Source organism: Amblyomma maculatum, chromosome 11, assembly GCF_055883805.1.
Source record: "Amblyomma maculatum isolate TAMU_Amacu chromosome 11, ASM5588380v1, whole genome shotgun sequence".
Lineage (NCBI taxonomy): Eukaryota > Metazoa > Arthropoda > Arachnida > Ixodida > Ixodidae > Amblyomma > Amblyomma maculatum.
Window position 1 is genome coordinate 88496589 of NC_139354.1, and position 23199 is coordinate 88519787.

At 50.4% G+C, this 23199-nt stretch overlaps 1 protein-coding gene across 1 annotated transcript in view; it reads left to right on the plus strand.

The window, feature by feature from the left end:
- The first annotated feature begins 22977 nt into the window (after positions 1 to 22977).
- Positions 22978 to 23199, plus strand: part of LOC146174341 (fructose-2,6-bisphosphatase TIGAR-like) — a 30996-nt gene continuing 30774 nt past the window's right edge. The window contains exon 1 of the mRNA XM_084585680.1: positions 22978 to 23198. Coding sequence (XP_084441806.1) covers positions 23173 to 23198 — 26 coding nt within the window. The 5' untranslated portion in view covers positions 22978 to 23172. The remainder of the gene's footprint in view (position 23199) is intronic.

Genomic DNA, 23199 nt, shown 5'->3' on the forward strand with positions numbered 1-23199 from the left:
TGTGGTGCTTGTCGTTATGCTTATGGTTATGCAGTGGCCACGGCATATGGTTTAACTATAGTTTATTGCGGGGTGCTACCTGGTTATTCTATGTATAACTAGTAGCGAGGCAAGGAGTGCCGTGGCTGCAAAGATATACTTGGTTGTGCCTGAGGTTAAGGCAGAATGTACAACTGCCGCTCTGGCACCGGCTGCAACGGCATCCTTTACGCCAGCAGAAATGAAAGCATCACTGGAGGCAGCGTTGGTTCCACCTGCCGCTAGGCCACCTCCTATAGTATCCAACGTTGCACCCCCGGCAGTAGCTGCGGTAGGAGCGGGAGTTAGGACGCGGTGGGTAGCTACCGCCTCGCAAGTTGACGGCGTGAGTTGGGGCCCCTGTTTTTGCGGCAGATGGGATGACGTCACTCCGGATGTAGCGCTCCCTCACGAAGGGAGCGGGAGTTAGGCCGCGTTTGGTAGCTACTGCCTCGCGAATGGACGGCGCGAGTTGGGGCCCTTGTTTTTGCGCAGCTGTGCTTGGCGGCGCGCCAATGGTCACGCTAAAGGTCAATGGTAGCTACCGCCTCGCTACACGAAGGGCTGAAAAGTGAAAGTATATTGCTTTCGCGATTAAAAGTTGACAGTAGAAATCCATGTCAAGTAAAATCGGCTGAACAGATACGGTGCCCCTTTTTCTGCCTTATCCGTGCATCGTTCTGCCTATATCGTCGTTGGCCGTGTTTTTCGTCCATAAGTAAAAAGACAATCAAATTCCCCGCCAAATGTACGTCACTCTGACGTCACAAGCTTCTCTGACGTCACAACGTCGCGTGTTTGCTTTGCCTCACAGTTCACAGGGGGCGCCGGGAAACTGAAGCCTCGCTCAGAGTCGACACGCAGGCTTTTATGGGAGTTACGCTACCTAGGCTGCGCTGACTGTATTGTGTGAAACGGAGTAACTAACATCCGAGACGCAGTTCGGACAATACACGGCTCACCCTGATCACCGAAAGTGACCCTCCATTCAGCCTCAAGTGCCGAGACTTGTTAGAAGATCTGCTGCTCCTCTGACAGCGTCCTCCGACAACCGCCCAAATGGTCCTCTCCACCGGCACCTTCACCAAGTATGGGACTGTCACTTGTACTCTCAGCCACTCTCGTGAGGCAGCGCCGTCGCACTACTTGGAGGCATCTGCCGACGGCGACAGACTCTGCTACTCTAGGCCTACATCGACACCGCACCGCTGGCGCAGAATGACCTGTGATCCTGTGGCGCTACTGACGCATCCTGGTCGAAGGAGACTGCGGAAATATTTGCTTTCGGCCATGCTCCGGCCGGGAACCCACACCCAAAGTGCCGCATCCGCACAGACCGGAAACCACGTTGCCATAAGACATGGCAGCATTGTGGTGGACGCTGGGAGTTCGTCTTATAACACACATCGCGGGGTCCTGCTGGCATCTCAACAGAGACATCGACATTTGGCTTTCTTCTCTTGCACTCGAGGAGGCGGAACGGAGTCCAGTGTTTAGATTTGAGTAGCTTGCAGTGATTTCCAGGGGGTGGAGGAAGTGCGCCGCAGGCATTCTTTGTAGCGACCAGCCATTGTAGACTTGCACAGATCGCTTGAGCAAGCCCACCTTTTTTCGCTGTGATTGTAAATGCGATGTATTACTTGTATACAATTAACGGCTATCGAGGTCATTAAACCAACCTGTTGACCGTTCATATCTTTTGTTTTTCATACCCGTTCTGCAGGCTGATTGCTGAACGCCCATGGCGAAAGGCGATGGAAATTCGCATTCTGCTTGCTGCAACCGGCGCAAGTACAAGCATTTGGTTATTTAAATTGTTTCGCGTTTATGGCACTGTGAAACATTGTCCCTTAAGCAGGCCATGTTCCAGCAAGAACGTTGCGTTTGGGACGCAATTTCGCCGTCGCAGCTGCGCCTTGATGTTTTACATGGGATGGGCTGTTTTCCTAACGGTCTTTCTCTTCATATATCTTTATAGGCCTCGAAAATGGACGTCAAGCAATGTAAGGAAAGTAAGAGCATTAATAGATACTGCATCACTCATCATTATTGCGATCTAGCCTACGCGAGAGTTGAAATGATCCTGATCATTTTCTATCCGAACGCGCAAGCTCGGGGAAGCAGGCCCGTTCGTAGCTGCGCCAACAAATACGTCATCCGAGCACACTTCCAGCCGCATCGACGCCGATCTCCCGCAATAGCGCCGATCGATCTCTTCTCGTTTACCAACGTTTGCCTACTCATCTGCTGCATTTTTAGCGTCTTCAAAGTTTCCCCTTTTAAGGTTAAAACCTTTATGCCTCATCGTTGTCCGTGTCTGTCCGCAAAATCTGTCACACTAACTGTCAATTATCCTGCGCCTTCACTTCGGCGCTTCCTTGAACGCCGTATCATTTTTTTTTTAAGTCGTGCCCCAGCAGGAATCGAAGTCCTACCCCTCCGATCACCAGCCAACCGCTTAACAGACTCAGCCAAGTAGACCTTTTTTACCTTTATTGCATTTAGGGCAGTAGGGTACAATATAATAAACCACTACAATACAATACTATACAATACAATATACAAACAAGACAATAATGTACAGCTTCGCTCACTGCTAGCTGTAACACGCTCATTGCTTTCAAAGCGTCATTGCGTCTGGCCCGGCCAAGCAATAAAGATGCGTGGCAGGCCATGTGAAGCAGCCTGTCCGGGTACATGTGTGCTTTCATCGATTTGCATCAATATGTGCCTGCGTGGAACGCAATGTTGCTTTGAAAGCAGTGACAGTGTTATAGCTAGAAGTAAATGACCTTAACAATGCAGTATATTACAAGTATAATACATTGCAATAAATAGACGCCATTTTTTCACACACCCATAGAACTCCTAACTGGCAGTGTGCAATGTAACTTTTTATTTGCCTGAGTTTTCAAACAGGACCGCGGTTTATTCGCTGCATCATCTGTCGATCAGGACATCATGGAGTTTCGTAACGCTCTCCACATAATATTCATGTACAAATCGCGTCCGAGGCACGTGAGAAGCCTTTCCCTTATTTCTTCTTGTCTAGCGTCATGCCAATGGGATTGCCATGGAAACCTTCGCCGCTGACGCAATGCCTATAAAGATGCTGCGCGTCGAATCAGTTTCAGGCGCTTTCATTGCGCTATGAAGGCATTCGCTCCAGCGTACTTGAGTGGTAATGCGCCCCCTTCATTTTTTGGCCACGTGTTTATGGTCATGACGCCCGCAAAAGACCCGGAGATGCGACGCAGGGGTTACGGCGTTTGAATGCTGTGCCCGAGGACGCGGGATTAGCGAAAAGCAAGGCGTCAGTGTGCTGCGCGATGTCAGTGCACGTTGAAGAGCTCCAGGTGGTAGAAATTTCCGGAGTCCTCCACTACGGTGTCTCTCATAGCCTGAGTCGCTTTGGGACGATAAACTCCATAAACCAAACCGAAACCGCAAAAGCTGAGACCTTCGCTGATTTCTACGGAACACCAGACAACAAGCGCATGCGATCTGCTGGAGGCTTTGTCGCATAAGAATGAAATTGGTGGTAACAATGCGGTGGGCCTGTACTCGAGTGCCGCGCTGCATTTTGCATACTACGCTCACCTTCTTCGGCATATACAGGTGAATGCGCTCATAGCCCCTGCACGGCTATATCTGTACAAATTCCGCTGTGATCCATCATGCCCGACCTACATTTTCCCTTATGGCAACCTTTTCCCACTACCTATTTTCATGCCCCGTTGGAACGCAATCGGGTTTATTTCCAGACCCAGGCTCGAGTTTTCAAGTGAGAATCGCTGTTGGGTGTGGCTGCTGCAGGCCCTACGGAATCAGGACAGGTAAGTCACCGCCGCGTGCAGCGAGGGCTAGCCTGCTACTGAATTTTCATCTTTTGTACGCTGTCATTGCACCTCTGTTGCGACGCGCGTCTTTACTCCCTCTTCTTTTTCTTCTCTTTTTTTTCTTCTGTCCGCACGAGGCAGCGAAGTGGCTCAGCTACAGAACGAGCATGGCCTCCGAGATCACACTCGCGCGCGCGAAACGTGCGCGCGGAGGTTATCTCGGAGGCCATGAAACGAATAACAGGCCCGTACATTTTCTTTCCCTTCTTCCTACAGTCGCAACAACACCCCCTATGTGGACCTGGGAAGATAGGCTTGGTGCTGTAGAAAAAATAATCCTATGACTTGGTGCTGAGGGTTAGGAAGAACAGCGCCTGCTCGTCCAGCAGGCCAACGATGTATTAGGCGCCTAAGTGCTGCGTTTCAGTGGTCTACTACAACTATCACGCATTTTTATCAAGATTTTCAAAAACTTCTTCCGTTTCAACAATTCGCTCGCTTGCGGCGAAAATATGCACAGGGCTGGTACATTCCGTATTTGGATGGAGGTGAGACGCAAAGCTACCTGTCGCTGTCGCTTAGTGCCAACGTTGCTTAGTGCCTAAGACATGCGGCTGCTCTCCGGAATTCACGGGTTTGTACCCGATGGTGATAACTGACTCACAGCCACAGGAAGGGAAAGGCGCGATAACTGGCTCACTTGTTTTCTGTGGACACCTCAACCGCGCCGTAAGGGACTGGAGGAAGGGGAGAGTGAAAGTGGAAAGAGAGAAAGGGGGCCGTAGTGAAATGCTCAGGAGTACTAATTTCGACCACTTGGGATCTTTAACGTGCACAGACATCGCACAACACAACGACGCAACTTCGTTTCGCCTCCATCGAAACGGATAGCTATGAGAATTGTACTCCCCTGATGGGGCTGGGACAGGAAGGTCACCGCCGCTTGCGGCGGGGCTTGCCTGTTACCGAATTTTTATCTGTTGTAGGCCGTCATGGCACCCGCCCACTGCATCGGTGGTGGACGACGGCTGTTGTTGCGGCGCGCGTCTTTCTCTCCCTCTTTCTTTTCTTCCTTCTCTGTTTTCTCTTCTGTCTGCACGAGGCAGCGGAGGTGGCTCAGCTACAGAGCCAGTAGCAGGCCCGTGCGTTTTCTTTTTCTTCTTCCTACAGCCACAACAACGACCATCGAAACGCAGCCGCTAGCGATCGGGATCGAACCCGGGTGCTCCAGAATTACTACGCCACCCCGACAGGGCCGTTTCGATGGAGACGAAAAGCAAATCAGACCATGTGCTGTGCCACGCCGGTACACCAGGCACCATGTAGTATGCGTCGATGATCCCCAGGAAGTCGAAATTATTTCGGAGTACCTTCCTCTTTTCTTCCTCCGTTCCGTAAACTGCGGTTCAAATGTACACAGATATGTATGATCGGTACAGCACGTTTCTTTCTGCTTTACGTTTATTTGCGAAAATTACAGGCGCGCGTGCGCAGTGCGATGTCAGTGTACGTTATTTGAGGTTGTCAATATTATACCGCAACCCTCCACCACGGCACCTATTTCGAACTCTCTCTATTATTTCACTCCCGCCTTGCTTCCTTCTCTAACGGTCTAAATTACTCCGTAGGCCTCAACTACGGCTCCTCTTTCCACTTTAACTCCTACCTTCCTCCCTTCCCATCCCTCCCTCTTCCTCACAAGTCCCTATCTAAAATCGAACAGAATACGTGGCGCCATTTACAGGGCCACACTTTCCTCTCCCCTGCACGCCTTGCCCTTATTCACCCCGGTGCCTTCTCGCCCCAATGCACGCTTTGCAGCTCTCCCAGAGCAGACTATGCTCACATTCAACAGCCCTCAGCTGTGGGAGGCTGCTTTGGCCAGCTCGGAGCCGCATATTCAACAGCGGCTTACGACCTGGGCAGCGGAAGTCGCCGCCAGGCGTGACCTGGAGGCCACGACCAGCAGCCGGAAGGCCACCCACGGAATGACGGCAACATAATTTTACTTATTTTTTTTTTGCCTTCAGTGAATAGAGTTTGTACCACCACCATCCCTTCCCTTACGACGCGGTTCAGATGTCCACAGAAACAAGTGTAACAGATACTAAGCCTCTCATTTCCTGTGAACCAATTATTGTTTAACGGCGCGTGGTTAGGTGTCAACTGAGAGCTGTATTAGCATTTCCTATAACTAATTTACTTGTTTGCTGTGCACATTGCGGTACCTTTTGTCCACTTCTGAGCTTGCCCTGAGGGGGGGTGACAGGGCAACAGGGCAGAGGGTGACAGGTAGGTCACCGCCGCTTGCGGCGGGGGCTAGCCGGCCACTGATTTTTATCTGTTGTGGGCCGTCATGGCATCCGCCACCGCTTCGGTGGTGGTGGACGACGGCTGTTGTTGCGGCGTGCGTCTTTCTCTCCCTCTTCTTTTTTCTTCCTTCTCTATCTCCTCTTTCTCTCTTTCCACTTTAACTCCCACCTTCCTCCCTTCCCTCACGGCGCCGTTCAGGTGTCCACAGAAAACGAGTGAGACAGTTACCGCGCCTTTCCCTTCCAGAGAACCAATTATTATTTCTCTTCTGTGCGCACGAGTCAACGGAGGTGGCTCAGCTACAGAGCCAGTAGCAGGCCCGTGCATTTACTTTTATTTCTTCCTACATCCACAACAACAGCAACGCGTGATCCAGCGCTGTAATTGTCGGGTAGTATGGATGAAGACGGTTTATTGGTAAAGCCATGAATTATATATGTTACAAGGGCTCACTGGCTCCTCGCTCAGATCCTGCTACCTCAATACGTCATCCCGAGCGGCGACAGGGGTAGCACAAGCAGAGAGAGTGCCCCGCTGGGGTGGCTCAGGCGAAACGTGGCGACTTTGTGCGCTGTGGAATTACCGCGCACGTTAAATATCTCGCTTGACATTATTAACGCGAAAGCGTTACTTCGCTATGTTCACAGATTTTCGATACGCTGACCCTGTCCACAGACCGCGTCCGCAAAATGATGTCCGCAGCAGTTGCGGATAATTGAGAAGGGGTAGAGGTTAATGAGTGGTGTCAATCAATAGAGACTGACGTAATGTTGCTGCATAAAAATAATTAGGCCAATAAGTTAATTAGTAATTAGAATAACTGGCTCACAGGAAAGGAAAGACGCAGTATCTGCCACACTTGTTCTGTGGACGCCTGAGCCGCACCGTAAGGGAAGGTAGCAAGGTGGGAGTGAAGGCGGAAAAAGATAAACGCGTTGTTGTTGTTGAAAACCTTTATTTCCACCGAGAAGAAGCTCCGTTTCGGACTCCCCGGCACGCAGGCCTGATGGAGCCTTACTCAGGAGCCTCGCGAACTAAGGTCTGGTGAATATGCATTGTTGCTTCACGGTCTCAGCCGCCAGGCGGATGACTTGCTGCTGCTGAGCGGGGTCCTCGCTTCGCAGCAGGGTCTCCCAGGCGTCTCTATCTATTTTTTCTTTAGCTCCTGAGCTGTTGTTACATTCCCAAATAATATGATCTAGAGTGCCCCATCTCCCACATGTTATGCAATGTAGATCCTTTTCATCTTTTGAAATTGTTGCATAACCCAAAAGGGACTAATATAATTGCCCCCTTGTAGTCTCCTCCATGCAATTGCCTCCCCGTTTCCGAGGGAACTGTCTGGCGGCGGATAGACCCTTCTGCTTAGTTTATAGTGCTCTGTAACCTCTTTATACGAGATTAGGCTATCTTTTATATCCATGCAAGAGGGCTGCTCGGCAGCCGCCCGGTGATAGAGAGCTTGGGCAAACTCGTGATTCCCTGCGATGGATTCATGTGCTGGTATCCATATAACTTCCACGTTGGGCTCTCGATTCGAGGACTCGTTTAGCTTCTTCTGATATTCTTCCCTTCCCAAAATTTCTGACCGCATTTTTGCTATCGCATAGTATGAATTTAGCCTTGGTACCGACACAAGCGAGCGCTACTGCCAATTCCTCCGCCGCGTTGGCGTCTCTCGTGCGGCTTGAAGCCGATACTACAGGTGCTCCTGTTCCGTCGACTACTGCGGATATGGCTGCTCCTTTCCGTCCACATGCAGCATCTACGTAGGCCACTGTGTGTTCTGCTGATTGTTCTCCCATTCTTTTCTCGTAGGCTCTGGCTCTATGCCCGCGCCTCTCTTTGTTATATTCGGGGTGCATATTTTTTGGCATAGGCGGGACGCGTATCCTGGCTCTTATCTTTTCCAGGATATCCACTGTCTTATAAGCAGTGTATCCCGGTTGGATGTCTATCCATTCTAGTATTTTTCTTCCTGTTTCAGATTGGCTAAGTCGCTCCAGCTGAGCTATTCTAACTTCCTCAGCTAGCTCGGCCCATCTGTTGTGGATACCCATTTTCTCAAGACGTTCCGTTGATGTGGATATGGGAAGTCCCAGAGCCCTCTTGGCACATTTTCTCAGTATCCTGTCTAGTTTATTTATGTTCTCTTTGTTCATATTTAAGTACGGCATTGCATAACAGATTCTGCTTGTTATGTACGCCTGTAATATTCTTAGGAATGAGTATGTGGAAGGAGAAGGAGAGACTTGGAAAAAAACTGAAATCCCAAAAATGGAACAGAAACAGTGTCATAGTGGATATGATGTCAAGGATGTGACGTCACGCAACCGAAAGTAGATCCAAAAAAGGGCGTAGGAAGGGATTGATGCGCAATTTGAATCGATTGACTTATATGAAGGGAAAGGCGTGGTAAATGTCTCACTTGTTTTGTGTGGACACCCCAACCGCGCCGTAGGGGAAGGGAGGAAGGTGGGAGTGAAAGTGGAAAGAGGAGCCGTAGTGGAGGGCTACGGAGTAATTTCGACCGCCTGGGGATCTTTAACGTGCTCTGACATCGCACAGCACACGGACGCCTCTTCGTTTCGCCTCCACCGAAACGCCGCCGCCGAGGTCGTGTTCGAACCCGGGTACTCCGGCACAGTAGTCGGGCGTCTTACCACTGCACCACCCCGGCGGAGCAAAGACTGAGAGAGGTAGACAAGCATTAAATTATAGTGAGGTACAGGTTGTAACGACACGCAACCGGAATTAGAGCTGAAAATAGTCACAGGAAGGGATTGGCGCGCATTTTGAAAGTACCAAAGAATACAATGGGCAAACAAGAAGTGAATTAAGCTACTAGAAGCAACCACAAGCAACCAACAGCAGCATCCGTGCTTTCGCATTACTCCAATGTAAATTCTGTAGAGCTCTTTAATTTTTCCGAAGCCCTCCACTGGCAGATCTCTTTCCTATTTCACTACGACCATCCTCCCTTCCCTCACGGCATGGTTATATAATTATTATTATTATTATTATATAACCATGCCGTGAGGGAAGGGCGTATTCCGAGTCCGTGTCTTTCAGAAGTGATATCTTGTTGTTGTGGCTTTAGAAAGAAGGAAAAAATATTTGGAGGACGCTTAAGCTTCGCCTTCAAGAGTGGAACGCGATCGCGTTATTGCACCTCGTTCGCACCGCCCAGCGCTACCGGCACTGGTAGACGGCGCCGCTTCCATCACACGCGTCTCAAGAGCGAGCGCGCAAGGCCCTGCAATACAACACCCGTCGACCTGCCAAGGAGTGTAAGACAATGCGTTACGGCGCAGCAATCACTGATGAGGCGCCCCGCGTCGGACTTTGCACTCACGAATCACGCGGTGAGCGCCGAGCAACGCAGCGTTCGGCGCGGCAACGAAACGTGCGCCTGAGCAAGCGGAACGAACCAAAGAACTCGGTGTCTCGGAGGGAGAAAGCCAGTCAGCGACGCGCCATGAAGGCGGACGCGATCATGGGGCTGACGCCTTGATGGGATCGTCCTCTATCTCGCTTGGGAGCACAAGCATGATTCCTCGGAAGCAGCTCGGCACACATCGCAGGGGACGCTTTCCCAGCAGAAGCGCTACGGCGCAGTGATCACGTCAGAGGCGTCCGGCATCAGACGCTGCACCTAGCAATCGCGCTGTGAGCGGAAAGAGGAGCCGCGTCGCCTAAACACCACTGTTCGAGTGACGCACGCTGGATGTTGGAAGGGGAGAGAGCGAGAAAACTTATTAAACGCAAGGGTATTGAGGCATGCTCGCACCGGTACCCGCGCGGCCCGAAGGGGAGAAGCGGGTGAGCGAAGATAGTGATCGAAAGAAAGGAATGACGCTTGATTCTACAACCCGTGAGGGTGCACAGCGAAACGTCAGGGGCGAGTGGCGCGCCACATGTCGGGGCAGCGCCGCACATTGCGAGGAGGGGTTCTTCTGTGTTTGCCGCAAGATGGCTCTGCATGTGCGCAGAGCGCAGAAGAAATGTAGCGGAAACGTACTTCGCTACTCATTAACTGCGACTTCTGTAAGTAACATACTCATAATTACCGATATACACCGCAGTATAACGTTCTACGGCACGTTTCTAAGGCAACACCGCATTCACTAGAAGCGCTTTTGTACCGCTTTCGAGCATTGAACTCGTGGCTGAGTGGTACCGTCTCCGTCTCACACTCCGGACACCCTGGTTCGATTCCCACCCAGCCCATCTTGGAAGTTGCTTTTTATTTATGAAGTGCATGCCGGGATTTATCGCTCACGGCCAACGCCGCCGACGACACCGGCTTTTCTGCGACACGAGCTCCTTAACGCTGTCGCGTTAAAAATGCACGGGCCTGTACTGGCTCTGTAGCTGAGCCACCTCCGCGGCCTCGTGCGGACAGAAGAGAAAAAAGAGAAGAAAGAAAAAGAAGGAGAGAAAGACACGCGCCCCAGCAGCCGTAGTCCACTACCTATGTGGTCGCGGTTGCAATGACGGCCAAAGATTCGGTGGATGGCTAGCCCCCACCGCAAGCGGCGTTGACCTACCGTCCCAGCTCCTTAGGGCCAAGAACAAGCCACCCTTCACCATCTGTTGTTGCCCCGCCGGGGTTGCGCAGTGGTTACGGCGCTCGACTACTGTGCCTAAGGACGCGGGATCGAATCCCGGCCTCGGCGGCCGCTTTTCCATGGAGGCAAAAAGCAAGGTACCCGTGTGCTGTGCGATGTCAGTGCACGTTAAAGAGCCCCAGGTGGTCGAAATTTCCAGAGTCCTGCACTACGGCATCTCTCAAGCCTGAGTCGCTTTGGGACGTTAAACCCCACAAACCAAACCAAACCATCTGTTATAGTTGTTGTTGTGGCTGTAGGACGCAAGGGCCTGCTACTGAATCCGTATCTGAGCCACCTCCGCTGCATCGTGAGGACAGAAGAGAAAATAGAGAAGAAATAAAAAGAAAAGGGGAGAGAAAGACGCGCGCTGCAACAACATGCCATCGTCCACCGAAGCAGTGGCGAGTACGGGGGTCAACAACAAAAAAAAATCAGTAGCCAGCTAGCCTTACTGCATTCTCGGACCTGTCGTTGTTGCGCAAATCTTCGTAGCATTGCCCCTTATCCGAAGACACCAATTCTAGCCCGTCGATCCTCTTTTTCTGCATTTCACGGACTTGCCTACTGGCAGCCTTGCCGTCATTTCCTTGCGCTTGTTTCTTTCTCTATAGGCATGCAGACGTGTCAATGTATATTGCCGGCGGGACGGGGCCAAACGAGCTAACTACGCGCGGAGAATGTTGTTACTGTCAGTAAGTTGCGCAGTAGAGCCGAAAGAGAGGACATCGCTGGTAGCATTCTATATCTACTGTCGATTATCAGTTTATTACGATGTCTTCAAAATCGCCAGTTAACACCTGGTGTTCATTTGTGAGACAGTAAACGTATAGGGCACACTGGCCCTTATATAACCTGCCCTTTGAATACAATACGCAATTGAGCATTATTTACTGCAATATGTGCACAAGGAAAAACGATATGTGGCAGTGGTGCGCGCGCCTATGTAGCATAGTAAGAGTGCGCTCATGCAACTACACAGAGAGAAGTTCATTTTAACTTTAAAATGATAATACATACGGGTATACACATTGTTCAACGCTATATTATACAATGAAATACAAGCTGCAGTTCTGTCCTGCACAAGGAGTACTAGAATGGTACCAAATTGAGGAGTAAACAAGTGCACACACAAAAGAGAAATTTTATTTCGTACGAACATACGACAATGTATGCAGACTGCGACAAATTCTTAACGGGTACACACTAAGGCGAAGGCATGGCAATGCCCGGAAAAGCCAACAATAAAGCATGGGTAACTGATCCACCAAAGAACTAGGTCGAGCAGTTAAACATGGTCTCTAAAAACTTACCACGCAACTCAAGTGCTTATAATAGAGATTGTGTGTACTCCGGCAAACAAACAAAAGACAAAATAATGCGTTTAGTTTCAAATAACAGGGTGACAGACAACCGAAGGAGGATTCAGTTAGTATGGTAGTCATCAATTCCAGCTTGTTGTCATAGATACCAAAGAAACGAGTGGGCCAGCGCCGCAGAAACTGCGCCTCTCCGTCTGCTACGAATTGGACAGACAAGTTTTTTCCAGACGACCAGGCGCAGATTCTGAACCGCGGATTATATTGCACAGGCCAGAGGCAATGACAACGCCACAGCGCACACATTGCAGCTGCAATAACTAAAAGGGCAAATGGTTTGCGCCAGCACCTTCTGTCATAGTGTGCTCCAACTTGAAACATACGGTACACAACCCGCCAGAAAGTCCGTGCTACAACGCATTCAAAAAGCACATGATTGATGGTCTCGGCAGCACCACAATTCGCCATTAGTCATCGGGTACGATGCTCTACCTAGCCAGACGTTCTCTCGTAGGGAGAACAGGCCCTGCTGCACTCTGAGGACCCGCTTCGGCACAAGATTGCCACAGACTGGGCTCCCGACGTCATGAACCATAGGAACATGAACGTTTGAGTGTAGTGGGGCCATGCGGGGGTCCAGGCCATGCCCCAACTCCTCTGTTTTAATAAATTTATTACTACTACTACTCCCCAACGCTTCTGCCAGTCAATGTCCTCTCACATGATTTGGCAGCCTACCATCTGCCTACACTTGGATCACAGCGGTCTTTGCTCATCTGGCGTGAGCATGGCACAGGCAACTAATTCGCTAATACGAGACAGGCATGTCGTCCACACTTATATCCGACAAGTCGTAATCAATACATTATTTGAGTTCGGTGACCTTTCCTTCAAAGGGACGTGGCGTTTCCGCTTGTGGACCAAGGTGTCATTCAGTTTGAATACGCGTCGCGCACTGATGATCCAGTACAACATGAGAGACCGCCCAAGGTCGACTCATTCGACAGAAGGGGGATTACAAGCTTAGAGCAAGCACTCCCGTCAGTATAGGGATGCAGGGTATCCTGAGGTCATCCATGCTGATCGCGAGCTCTCAAAAACGACAGGCTACAAGTGCTGCGCAGCCACCCCACATGAACGCACCAACGAGAGACGCGAGGTGGCCGGTCGTATGGTCGTGACCCGCACTACATACAATGCAAAAGCACAAGCGCGGGGTTTTACCACAATGGAGGAGGAGGAGGAAACCTTATTAAGTATAAATTGGAGTGTTGTTTCTTCGTGAGAGGATGCTTCTCCTCAAATCGTTCCATGGGTGGTCGCCTCTCGATGGCGATCGACGACCTCCTTGGCCCAGGCCGTGATGGCATGTTGCCGGCCTGGATCAGAGCTAAGCAATACGGCCTCGCACTGTTCGGAATTGGTAATTTGCAGGCTCTCCGGCGGTTGCATAGTTTCGCATTTAGACATGATGTGCTCTAGATCTGCCCTCTGATCACCGCTGAGGGGGCTGTATTCGCCTGGATACCATTGTGCTAATTTGTGTTGATTGAAGCCCGAATTTGTCTAAAGTGTTCAGAGTAGTATTGTGATTCGCGTAGTGCATTGGGGGGGGGGGGGGGGGGTCAGGATATTTCAGTCTGTTGTTTTTATACAAATTCGTAATTCTTTTTGTACGTGGGGTCTCTCTCACGAGCCTATCTTGGCTCGGAGTAACGCACCTCTCGGCCTACGATTGATCCTCGGGCATACTCGTACGCCACCTCGTTTCCAGGGGGATCTACGTATGCGAGGACCCACAAAAGTTTGATCGAACTTGCCTTTTTTAGAGCGGTCAAAAGCTTTCAAAATTTCGTCTTTTAATCTTATCTCTAAACTCCTTGTCATCTCCCTCAACCGCGTGCCTGGCTTTGGCTAGACTAATCCCCGATTGCATTTTCGATTTTGTAAGGTCCAACAAATGCCGGATCCTGCAACCACGTCCTGGAGAGATTCATGCCTTCTTCCATTTTATTGCCCCTATTGCCCCAATTCTGTTCACATAGTTTGAATGCATATTCCTCAATTTCTTTGTTGTGTTTCGCTATCCTTTTCCTAAGATTGCGGTACCTCACGAAGGCGTTTAATAATGTCAAACATGACGCGGTCCTCAACGGTCTCAATGAGCTTGGGGTAGGGAAGAAAACATAGACGCACATCAAGGACTTTCTGTCAGGCAGGACTGCTTGCATAAACTTTAAGAATTTAAAATCGCCCGTTATAGACCTAGGAAGCAGGGGTACGCCACAGGGCTTGGTGCTATCCCCTTTTCCTTTTAACGTGGCAATGAGAAAGCTCCCTGAAAAAACTCGCGGAGGTGGAGGGGCTAAAACTCAGTATCTACGAGGATGCCATTAACCTTTGGGTAAACCAGGGGGGCGATGCGGAAGCCGAGAACTTATTGCAGTCTGCTACTGACATCATTGTCGAGTATGCGCTGAGAAAGGGCTCTCGTGCTAGCCGAAAAAATTGGAACTCTTTGTGTATAATCCAAACCACCTGCGATGCAAAACATTGATGGACATAACGATTGAGGTGGAACAGATTAGAATATTAGGATTGATCCTCCAGGCCAATGGGTACAATGAAGAGGTCACATTGAAGCTAGAGCATCACGCGATACAGAATATGGGCCTTATTAGACGCATAGCAGTCAAGGGCAGTATACTTAAAGAGAGGAACCTCGGGAAACGAGTACAAGCGTGATTAGCAGAACTGGCTACGCGACGCCATACTTGTATATCAAAGCGGCGGAGAGGAACAGCCCTCACACGCAAATGTGTAAAGAGAGCCCTATAGGCTACCTATGTGTACCTCAACGGAGCGACTGCTCCCTTTGTGAGTACAATATGTGGAGGGAGTTAGCAGAAGCGGTTAAAATATCTCAGATAGAGAGACGCGCGACACATATGGGCAGGGTAATTCTTGCTAAAGTAGGAATAAACCCGGAGAAAGGATTGAGAAAGAACATGGACATACAGAGGGAGATAAGGAACGGCTTGGTAGTCCCCTACTTACTAAAAAATATGCATCCGGAATTTAAGAAAGAACGAAGGGAGAAACAAGCTGAGGCCTTAAAGCTAAGGTTCTGAAACATGGATTACAGTGAGGTACGTTGATGCGGCCGTAAGTGAAATCGGGGCGGCGGTGGCTTCAGTCGTAAACGGCTGACGAGTGCAAGTTTCCGCTGCGGCTATCCGGGGACGCAATATAGAGGCTGCGGAAGATGTGGCGATCGCTTTAGTTTGCGCAGGAACAAAAGCAAAATGTGTCATAAGCGACAGTAGGAGTGCCACTCAAAATTTTGGAAAAGGCAGGATCTCCCCAGAGGCGGCGAAGATTCTTAGCCAACAACCACTAACAGAGATATTCAGATAATCTGGACACCCGCACACGCTGTCGCCCCTGGCAACGAGGCGGCTCATGAGCTAGCACTCTACTTCCGGGCAGCCATGAGACCTCCTGACGACTGGGGTAACGAGGAGCGGTTGCTAAATTATGGTGAAATAATCAACCATTATCGATTGCCACGTAGGTTAGTACCCCCACCAGACTCAAAATTGAATAACAAAGAAGCTGCTGCATGGAGGCGCTTGTAAACTAATACGTTCATGAATCCGGTCTTGGCGTACCATGTGTACCCCAAGACGAGATACCATGAAAGATGTAGTGATTGTGGGGCGAGAGGAACCCTCGACCACATAATATGGGAATGCCCGCACTCTCCCGGGGTCGAAAAAAATATACTTAGTAGAGAAAACTGGGAGACCCTGCTGCAAAGCTTAGACCCTGAGCTCCAGCGGAACATCGTCCACCTGGCGGAGGAGGCTGCCATGGGCCAAGGCCTGCCAGCCAGCCTTTAACGCGGCGGCCCCCGTTTTCCAGGCCAACGTGCGGGGGCGGGGGTGATCGTCTTCTTCATGTGGAAAACGTTTTTCAATCAATCAAAATTTCGGTTGCTGATGAAAATTTCGAATGGCTATTTTCGAATCGCAAAAGATGAATCTAGAATTGCTCGTGACTACCGCCACATCTAGCGACAATATAAACTGTGCAGCATCAGAAAGGACGCGTGCTGCCTGAGAGATAGCTTCTTCTCAAGAGCATGCATCCGCCAAAGGAACCGCCGCTGGTTGTGGGCCTCTGAATGAACCGAATCGGAGCACATGTCGTTTGCTTGTGTGGAGGTGAGCTCCGGATAGGGACGAGTATTCGGCGAAAATCGAAAATAAAACTCGAAACCTATCGCTATCCCCCACAAACATAGAAATGTCGTTCGCATATGCGGAGGCAACGAGAGCATCCTGGCCAACGAAATCAACTTTAGTAGTAGCGGCTCAAGCGCAAGCATGAAAAAGGCCGGCGAAAGCGGGCATCCTCGTCTCACTCCTATCGTGACCGTTCACTCATCATGCTTGCAAGTCCACTGATAATGCTTGCATAAAGAGAGTGAACCAAATGAATAAATTCATATGGAAAATCAAACGCGCGCCGCACAGCAAACAAGTAGTTGTGTTCGACGCAATCTAAAGTTTCCGCTTCAGCCAAGGCTTTAAAGACTCCATTCACCTGTTTAGCACAGGCACAGACAAAAATGTCCCTCGTCAGTTTTAGGCACGCGATCACCGACAATTCGGGTACCACACGGGACTGCCACGGGCTGACCAAATCCTGTAAACACGATGCCTTCGGGCCAGTAAACCGGCTACCAGTTTGTAGTCTTTGTTAAGGAGTGTGGTCGGTCGCCAGGATTCAGGGTCTGCCGGATTGATACCTTCGTTCAACAGCAAAACGATTTGGCCTGCCGTTGTTGTTGTTGTGGCTGTAGGAAGAAGGAAAGGAAAATGCACGGGCCTGCTACTGGCTCTGTAGCTGAGCCACCTCCGCTGCCTCGTGCAGATAGAGGAGAATATAGAGAAGGAAAGGGAAGAGGGAAAGAAGGACGCGCGCCGCAACAACAGCCGTGGTCCGCCTCTCCTGATAGGGCTGGTACAGGTGGGTCTCCGCCGCTTGCGGCAGGAGGCCAGCCTGGCACCGAACCCTTATCTGCTCCAGGCCGCCGGTGGCGTGTGCAATGGCGGCCTGGAGCAGATAAGGATTCGCGGCCTGGAGCAGATAAGGATTCGGTGACGTGTGCAATGGCGGCCTGGAGCAGATAAGGATTCGCGGCCTGGAGCAATAAGGATTCGGTGCCAGGCTGGCCTCCTGCCGCAAGAGGCGGGGACCCACCTGTACCAGCCCTATCAGGAGAGGTGGTGGCGGCGTGTGCAATGGCGGCCTGGAGCAGATAAGGATTCGGTGCCAGGCTGGCCTCCTGCCGCAAGCGGCGGAGCGTGTGCAATGGCGGCCTGGAGCAAATAAGGATTCGGTGCCAGGCTGGCCTCCTGCCTCAAGCGGCGGGGACCCACCTGTACCAGCCCTATCAGGAGAGGTGGTGGCGTGTGCAATGGCGGCCTGGAGCAGATAAGGATTCGGTGCCAGGCTAGCCTCCTGCCGCAAGCGGCGGAGACCCACCTGTACCAGCCCTATCAGCAGAGGTGGCGCGCCGCCGCCGCCAATGTGACGGTGGTCTAACGCCAGTTTCAAAAACATGGCATTGGCTCGACTCAGCTATGCCAAGGTATACGCAACGAGAGGTACTTTTCCCTGGCTGAGCTTGTTGTTTTGTGGTCATGTATAGCATTGAGAGACGTTGGGCATACACATCTTTTATTAAGGCGAAAGACTTTAATGGCTCATGCTGTCGTGGACAAAGCGTGTCCCACTTTTGCGGCGTTCTGATTGGCCGAGGCGGGATGCGTCTCTGCTATCTGTAATGCCACACTTGAACGCGCGCCAGGGAACGCCACCCGACAGGATCAAGGGTACGTGCACTGTCCAAACACACTTGCCGGAGAAAGTCTTATAGATACAGCGCCTTTCCTTTCCTGTAACCCAATTATATGTAGCACTGCAACGAATTCCAGCAAGAGGCTAACGATGGGAGGCAAATTATAGGACAGGAAGGATACGCCTTCAGAGACCGTCTCATTTTAAGGCGAAAGCTTTTGATGGCTCATACCGTCGTGGAAAACGTGTGTCCCCTTTTGCGGCGGCAGTCGCGTGGCCGTATTTGGTGCACTTTCAAGTGTGGGGTTGCAGATGGCAGGAACGCTAGACAAGACGAAACTTCTGGAGGAAAGGCGCAGTACCTTTCACACTTTCTCTGACATGTATGCGTTTGGGTGGTGCGCCATCGCTCTTGTCGCGTGGCGTTCCTTGGCACACATCAAGTGTGGGGTTGCAGATGGCAGAAACGCTAGACAAGATAAGGCTTCTCGGGCTTTCGCCTTCAATACTTTAGTCGCTGAAGTCCCTCGTAACTTTTCATTTTGCTTGACAGAGCCCAAGACTGTCCGATGATCTGTGAAGTTGCATGCAGTGGTCTCAATTTTGTCCATACAGTATTTCGATTTGGTAGTCTCCAAACGCCAAGTCTCATGCATTGGATTGCTCATCGGTGTCAACTCCATTTCGTGCCACACCCTCTAGCACACACTACACATGCTTCCAAACGGATTGTCCACAAAGTCTGCTTCAAATGACCGGGTAATAATAATAATTGGTTCACAGGAAGGTAAAGGCGCAGTATCTGTCACACTTGTTTCTGTGGACACCTAAACCGGGCCGTAAAGGTAGGGAGGAAGGTGAGTGTTAAAGTGAAAGAGAGAAAGAGGAGCCGTAGTGGAGGGCTACAGACTAATTTCGACCACCTGGGGATCATTAAGGCGGACATATTACCGCTTCCCGATGGGGCTGTGGCAGGTAGGTAACCGCCGCTTGCGGCGGGGGCTGGCCTGTCCCTGAATTTTTATCTGTTGTAGGCCGTCATTGCACCCGCCACCGCTACGGGGGTGGTGGACGACGGCCGTTGTTGCGGCGCGCGTCTTTCTCCCCCCTTCTTTTTTTCTTGTCTATTTTCTCTTCTGTCTGCACGAGGCAGTGGAGGTGGCTCAGCTACAGAGCCAGTAGCAGGCCCGTGCATTTTCTTTGCTTTCTTCCTACAGCCACAACAACAACGCCGACATCGCACAGCCAGCGTCACCTAGAATTTGCACAGCCCACAGACGCCGCTTCGTTTCGCAGCCGCTGCGGTCGGGTTCGAACCCGGGTACTCCGGCACAGTAGTCGGGCGTCTTACCACTGCATTGCTTTCGCAATAAAAGAAGAGAGAGAGAAAGACGCGCGCCGCAACAACGGCCGTCATGCACCACCAACGCAGTGGCAGTTACAATGACGGCCTACAACAGATAAAATTCAGTGGCTGGGTAGCCCCCGCCGCAAGCGGCGTTGGCCTACTGTCCCAGCCCCGTAGGGCCAGGAATGCCAGCATTCAGCACCTCGCTGGGCGATGTCAGCGCACGTTGACGGTCCCCAGGGGGGGAGGGGGGGTCGAAATTTAATCCGAAGCCCTCCACTACGGCTCTTCTTCCTCTCTTTCCACTTTCACTCCAACCTTCCTCCCTTCCTTTATGGTGCGGTTCAGGTGTCCACAGAAACAAGTGTACAGATAATCCGCCTTTCCCGAGCCAACCAGTCAGTGTTAGAGGCAGTGTTTCTGCGTGTTAGCAAGTGCTACTGCTCGGCTCCCGGGATCAACCCGCTGTTCGGCAAGCCTACGAGATCTGCGAGGGAGAGGCGCTCGTCATACATGGCGGCCACATCGTGACTCTTCAGACGCTGGTCTGCGACAGTGCCTGGAGAACAATTTGGTGTTTATCTGACTCTCTCGTGTATTAGTGTCGTAAAGCTTCTGTGTTATTGAATTCTTTAGTTCGATGGAGGCGAAACGAAGAGGCGTCCATGTGCTGTGCGATGTCAGCGCACGTTAAAGATCCCCAGGTGGTCGAAATTACTCCGCAGTCCTCCACTACGGCTCCTCTTTCTCAGTCCCACCTTTCTCCCTTCCCTTACCGCGCGGTTGAGGTGTCCACGCAAAACAAGTGAGACAGTTACCGCGCCTTTCCCTTCCTATAAATCAATCAATCACACCTCTTTAGTTACATGCTTGCATTGCGTTTTTGTGAACCTCTCGTCTGTGTATTCTGTTAGTGCATATTCCTCTATATCGTCTCTTGCTGTGTATAAAGTTTATTACTTCTGATTCCGACTTCCTCTGGCTTGAACCGGCGAAAGCTGGCGCACCAAACGGCCACCTCCTTCTGTCACTGCAAGCTAGTTGACTTCCGGCTGAGCTTGCCACGCAAGTCGAGGGCATCTCCTTTGAGACCGGGGCCCCTACCCCCAATCATTCTAAGGGTGTTAGCGGTGCGCACCAACAGTGGCGCACCGTAATAACCTATAATTATAACAGGTGGCAGCATCTGAATTTTAAGGTCAGATCGTTTTCCACACTTATGCACGTGAAGGTGCATTGTGTGTATGCACCTCGTATAATGATTCCCTCAAATTTGGCATAGAAATTATATTTGGTCCAACCTATTGTTTTGTACTCATTTGTTCGCTGTACTTTCCTGGCTCGGTTGGATGATTTCGAATATTCGCATCCCCTGCGATGGTATTGGAGCGTTTTAAAATCTTCAGCAAGGCAAATTCATCCGTGCCTCCTTTCTCACCGAATCTCTATGGGGTTGCTACAAACAAAACGAGATGGCGCCACAAGTGCCATAGACATTGCTCTGACAGTGTCACAGTGTTAACAAGTTAGTATAATGATCGGACGGTTGGGAGATTGGTGAAGCAGGACAATGGGGAAGGGAAATCGCAAAACCACGGGCTGATTCCTAAGGGAGGAGGAAAGGGGGATAACAGACTACAGGCAGCGGAAGCTGCCGCCCGGTACAAATGGTAGGGCCATCATCCATCCATCCATCCATCCATCCGACTTGTTTCGCTTCTCTGTCACCGCGGAACCGCGGGACTGCCAAGCAAGTACCCCAAGCAAATAGATTATAAACATTCGATCAAACGGCGTTTAAGTGCAGAATTTGAGCTCGAATAATTGCATGGTTTAAATGGCACAGCCGTGCTAGTGGTTGCGTATAATTGCGCAACTCGGGACCTGCAGCTGCACATCAACATATGCGCTTGGAAGGAGAAGGACGGCAGAACTGTACGGGACAAACGCTGTATGCCTTTTCCAGTTGCCTTCAAATGTTAGGATACTACATTAACGGCCCAGCAGTCTTAATACAGAGTTTGGTTTTCTGATATATATCCAGATGCTAAAGTTCACTTCTAGATCTCAGAACGTCTCGAACTGATGGAATTACGAACCACTTTTGCAGGCTTATGTACAGTTAAGAAATGGTTTCAGCCTCGAAAGAATGTACCGGGGTTTGTGGAACCTTTTTCAAGCGCACATCCATGAGGCCGAAAACCGGTGACCAATTTTTACCAGTGGAGGCTTCGAACCTCGTCACGAACAGAGGCGCGGGCGAACACCTTCACGCTTGGCCACGGCCTATTGCCCCGAGATCAGACTTCATCGGCGGACAAGACTCGACTCTATGCACGTAAGCTCTCGGCTCTACCGCGGACATTCAGTGAATTTGGGGTGATACCGAAATCGACCCTTGACATTAGTTTGCCTCAGCCTTGAGACAGGATCTGATGCATACCACGTGATCACATATTATAAAAAGCAAGGAGAAAAAATAAAATAAAATAAATAGAAAAACAACATATGCCCTTAACGGTGATTTTTCATGAGCTAACACCCAAGGAAGTTTTTTTTTTTCTGAAAAAAAAAAAACACAGCTGGAGAGCGGAGGAGAAGCCGCGCGGCCACGTTGTCATTGGCAAGAATCGGAAGCCGCATCCCGACCGCCGCGCTTGATGCCTTGCCCCACCGTTATTTTTAATCGTTGTGGTGATCATTGGTGGTACAGTTACTAATTAATAGAGGTTACATTGTAGAGATAATGAATACAAATAATAACAATTATGACTCATCATTACTGCTAATGCCGACAAAAGAACCAAAAGTATGTCAAACGACGACTTGGAATGACCGCGACTGATTGGAAACGAGTAAACATACTTAGCGATCAGTGGTAGCGACTACAATGATCAACTATTAATGACCGGTCAAAGCAAACCGCCGTGAAATGCGTCGAACATATATATTCATATCCCCGTCTTTTGACTGCCAGCCTTCCCGCCAGACAGCCCGCTCCCACATATTTCACACATTTGGGTCCTTGGGAAACCTGTTTAGCAAAAAGTCATGACCGTCAGATATTAAAGCTGAGGCAGACTACGTGTTGTCAGCATGCGCCGCGACAGACAGATACGTTTTCAATATGTTCAAAAATTGGTATTTACAAGTGAAACGTAATCCCGGAACCCTTTTTCGCTAGATTTGTACAGCCGTACACAACGCGCGAAGCAACCATTTTTTACTGCAACATCCAGAAGCCACGAAGTCACCACGCCAACTACGCACCACAACGAACAATGCGTTTTTTTTTTTTTTTTTTTCAAACCTCCTTGCTAACATCTAACACACCTAACACTAGCACCTGCTAGCACTCGATATGTTCGGCGGCCGTGGTTCGGCTGGTTCGTTCGGCAGCCTCGGCAGCATCGAATGGCTTGAAATTTTCTCCGCTAGCTAAGTGAGCTAAGCACTCGGAGCTGTTTCACAAAAATAAAGTGTGAAACCTCCTCATTTGAAGCCCTGCGTCCGAGTTTAACTTGAAGTTACATTATATTCGAATTTACCATACTTTATTTCACCATGGGTTCCATGAATGTGTAGATGAATGTGTTCAACGTTGACGGCGTTCGGCAGTGTGGCGCTGGCTATCCTTCTGTAGCTGTCATCATCAGCAGCTTCTTGTTGAGCCAACCAGCCCCGCAAAATCAGAGAGAAGAGCGTGCGTGTGTATGTGTGCGAGCGAGTGAGTGCGTGTTTTCGCAAAAGTGTGTAGTACGAGTTTGTAATATGCGCGAATCGTGAGAGACAAGTGCCACAGCGGGAGCGTGCCTTAGGTTTTCGCCGCCCTCGATACTGCCCTAAAAGCGGGGGTTATGTTTGCACTCACGTTGGTCCGCCAG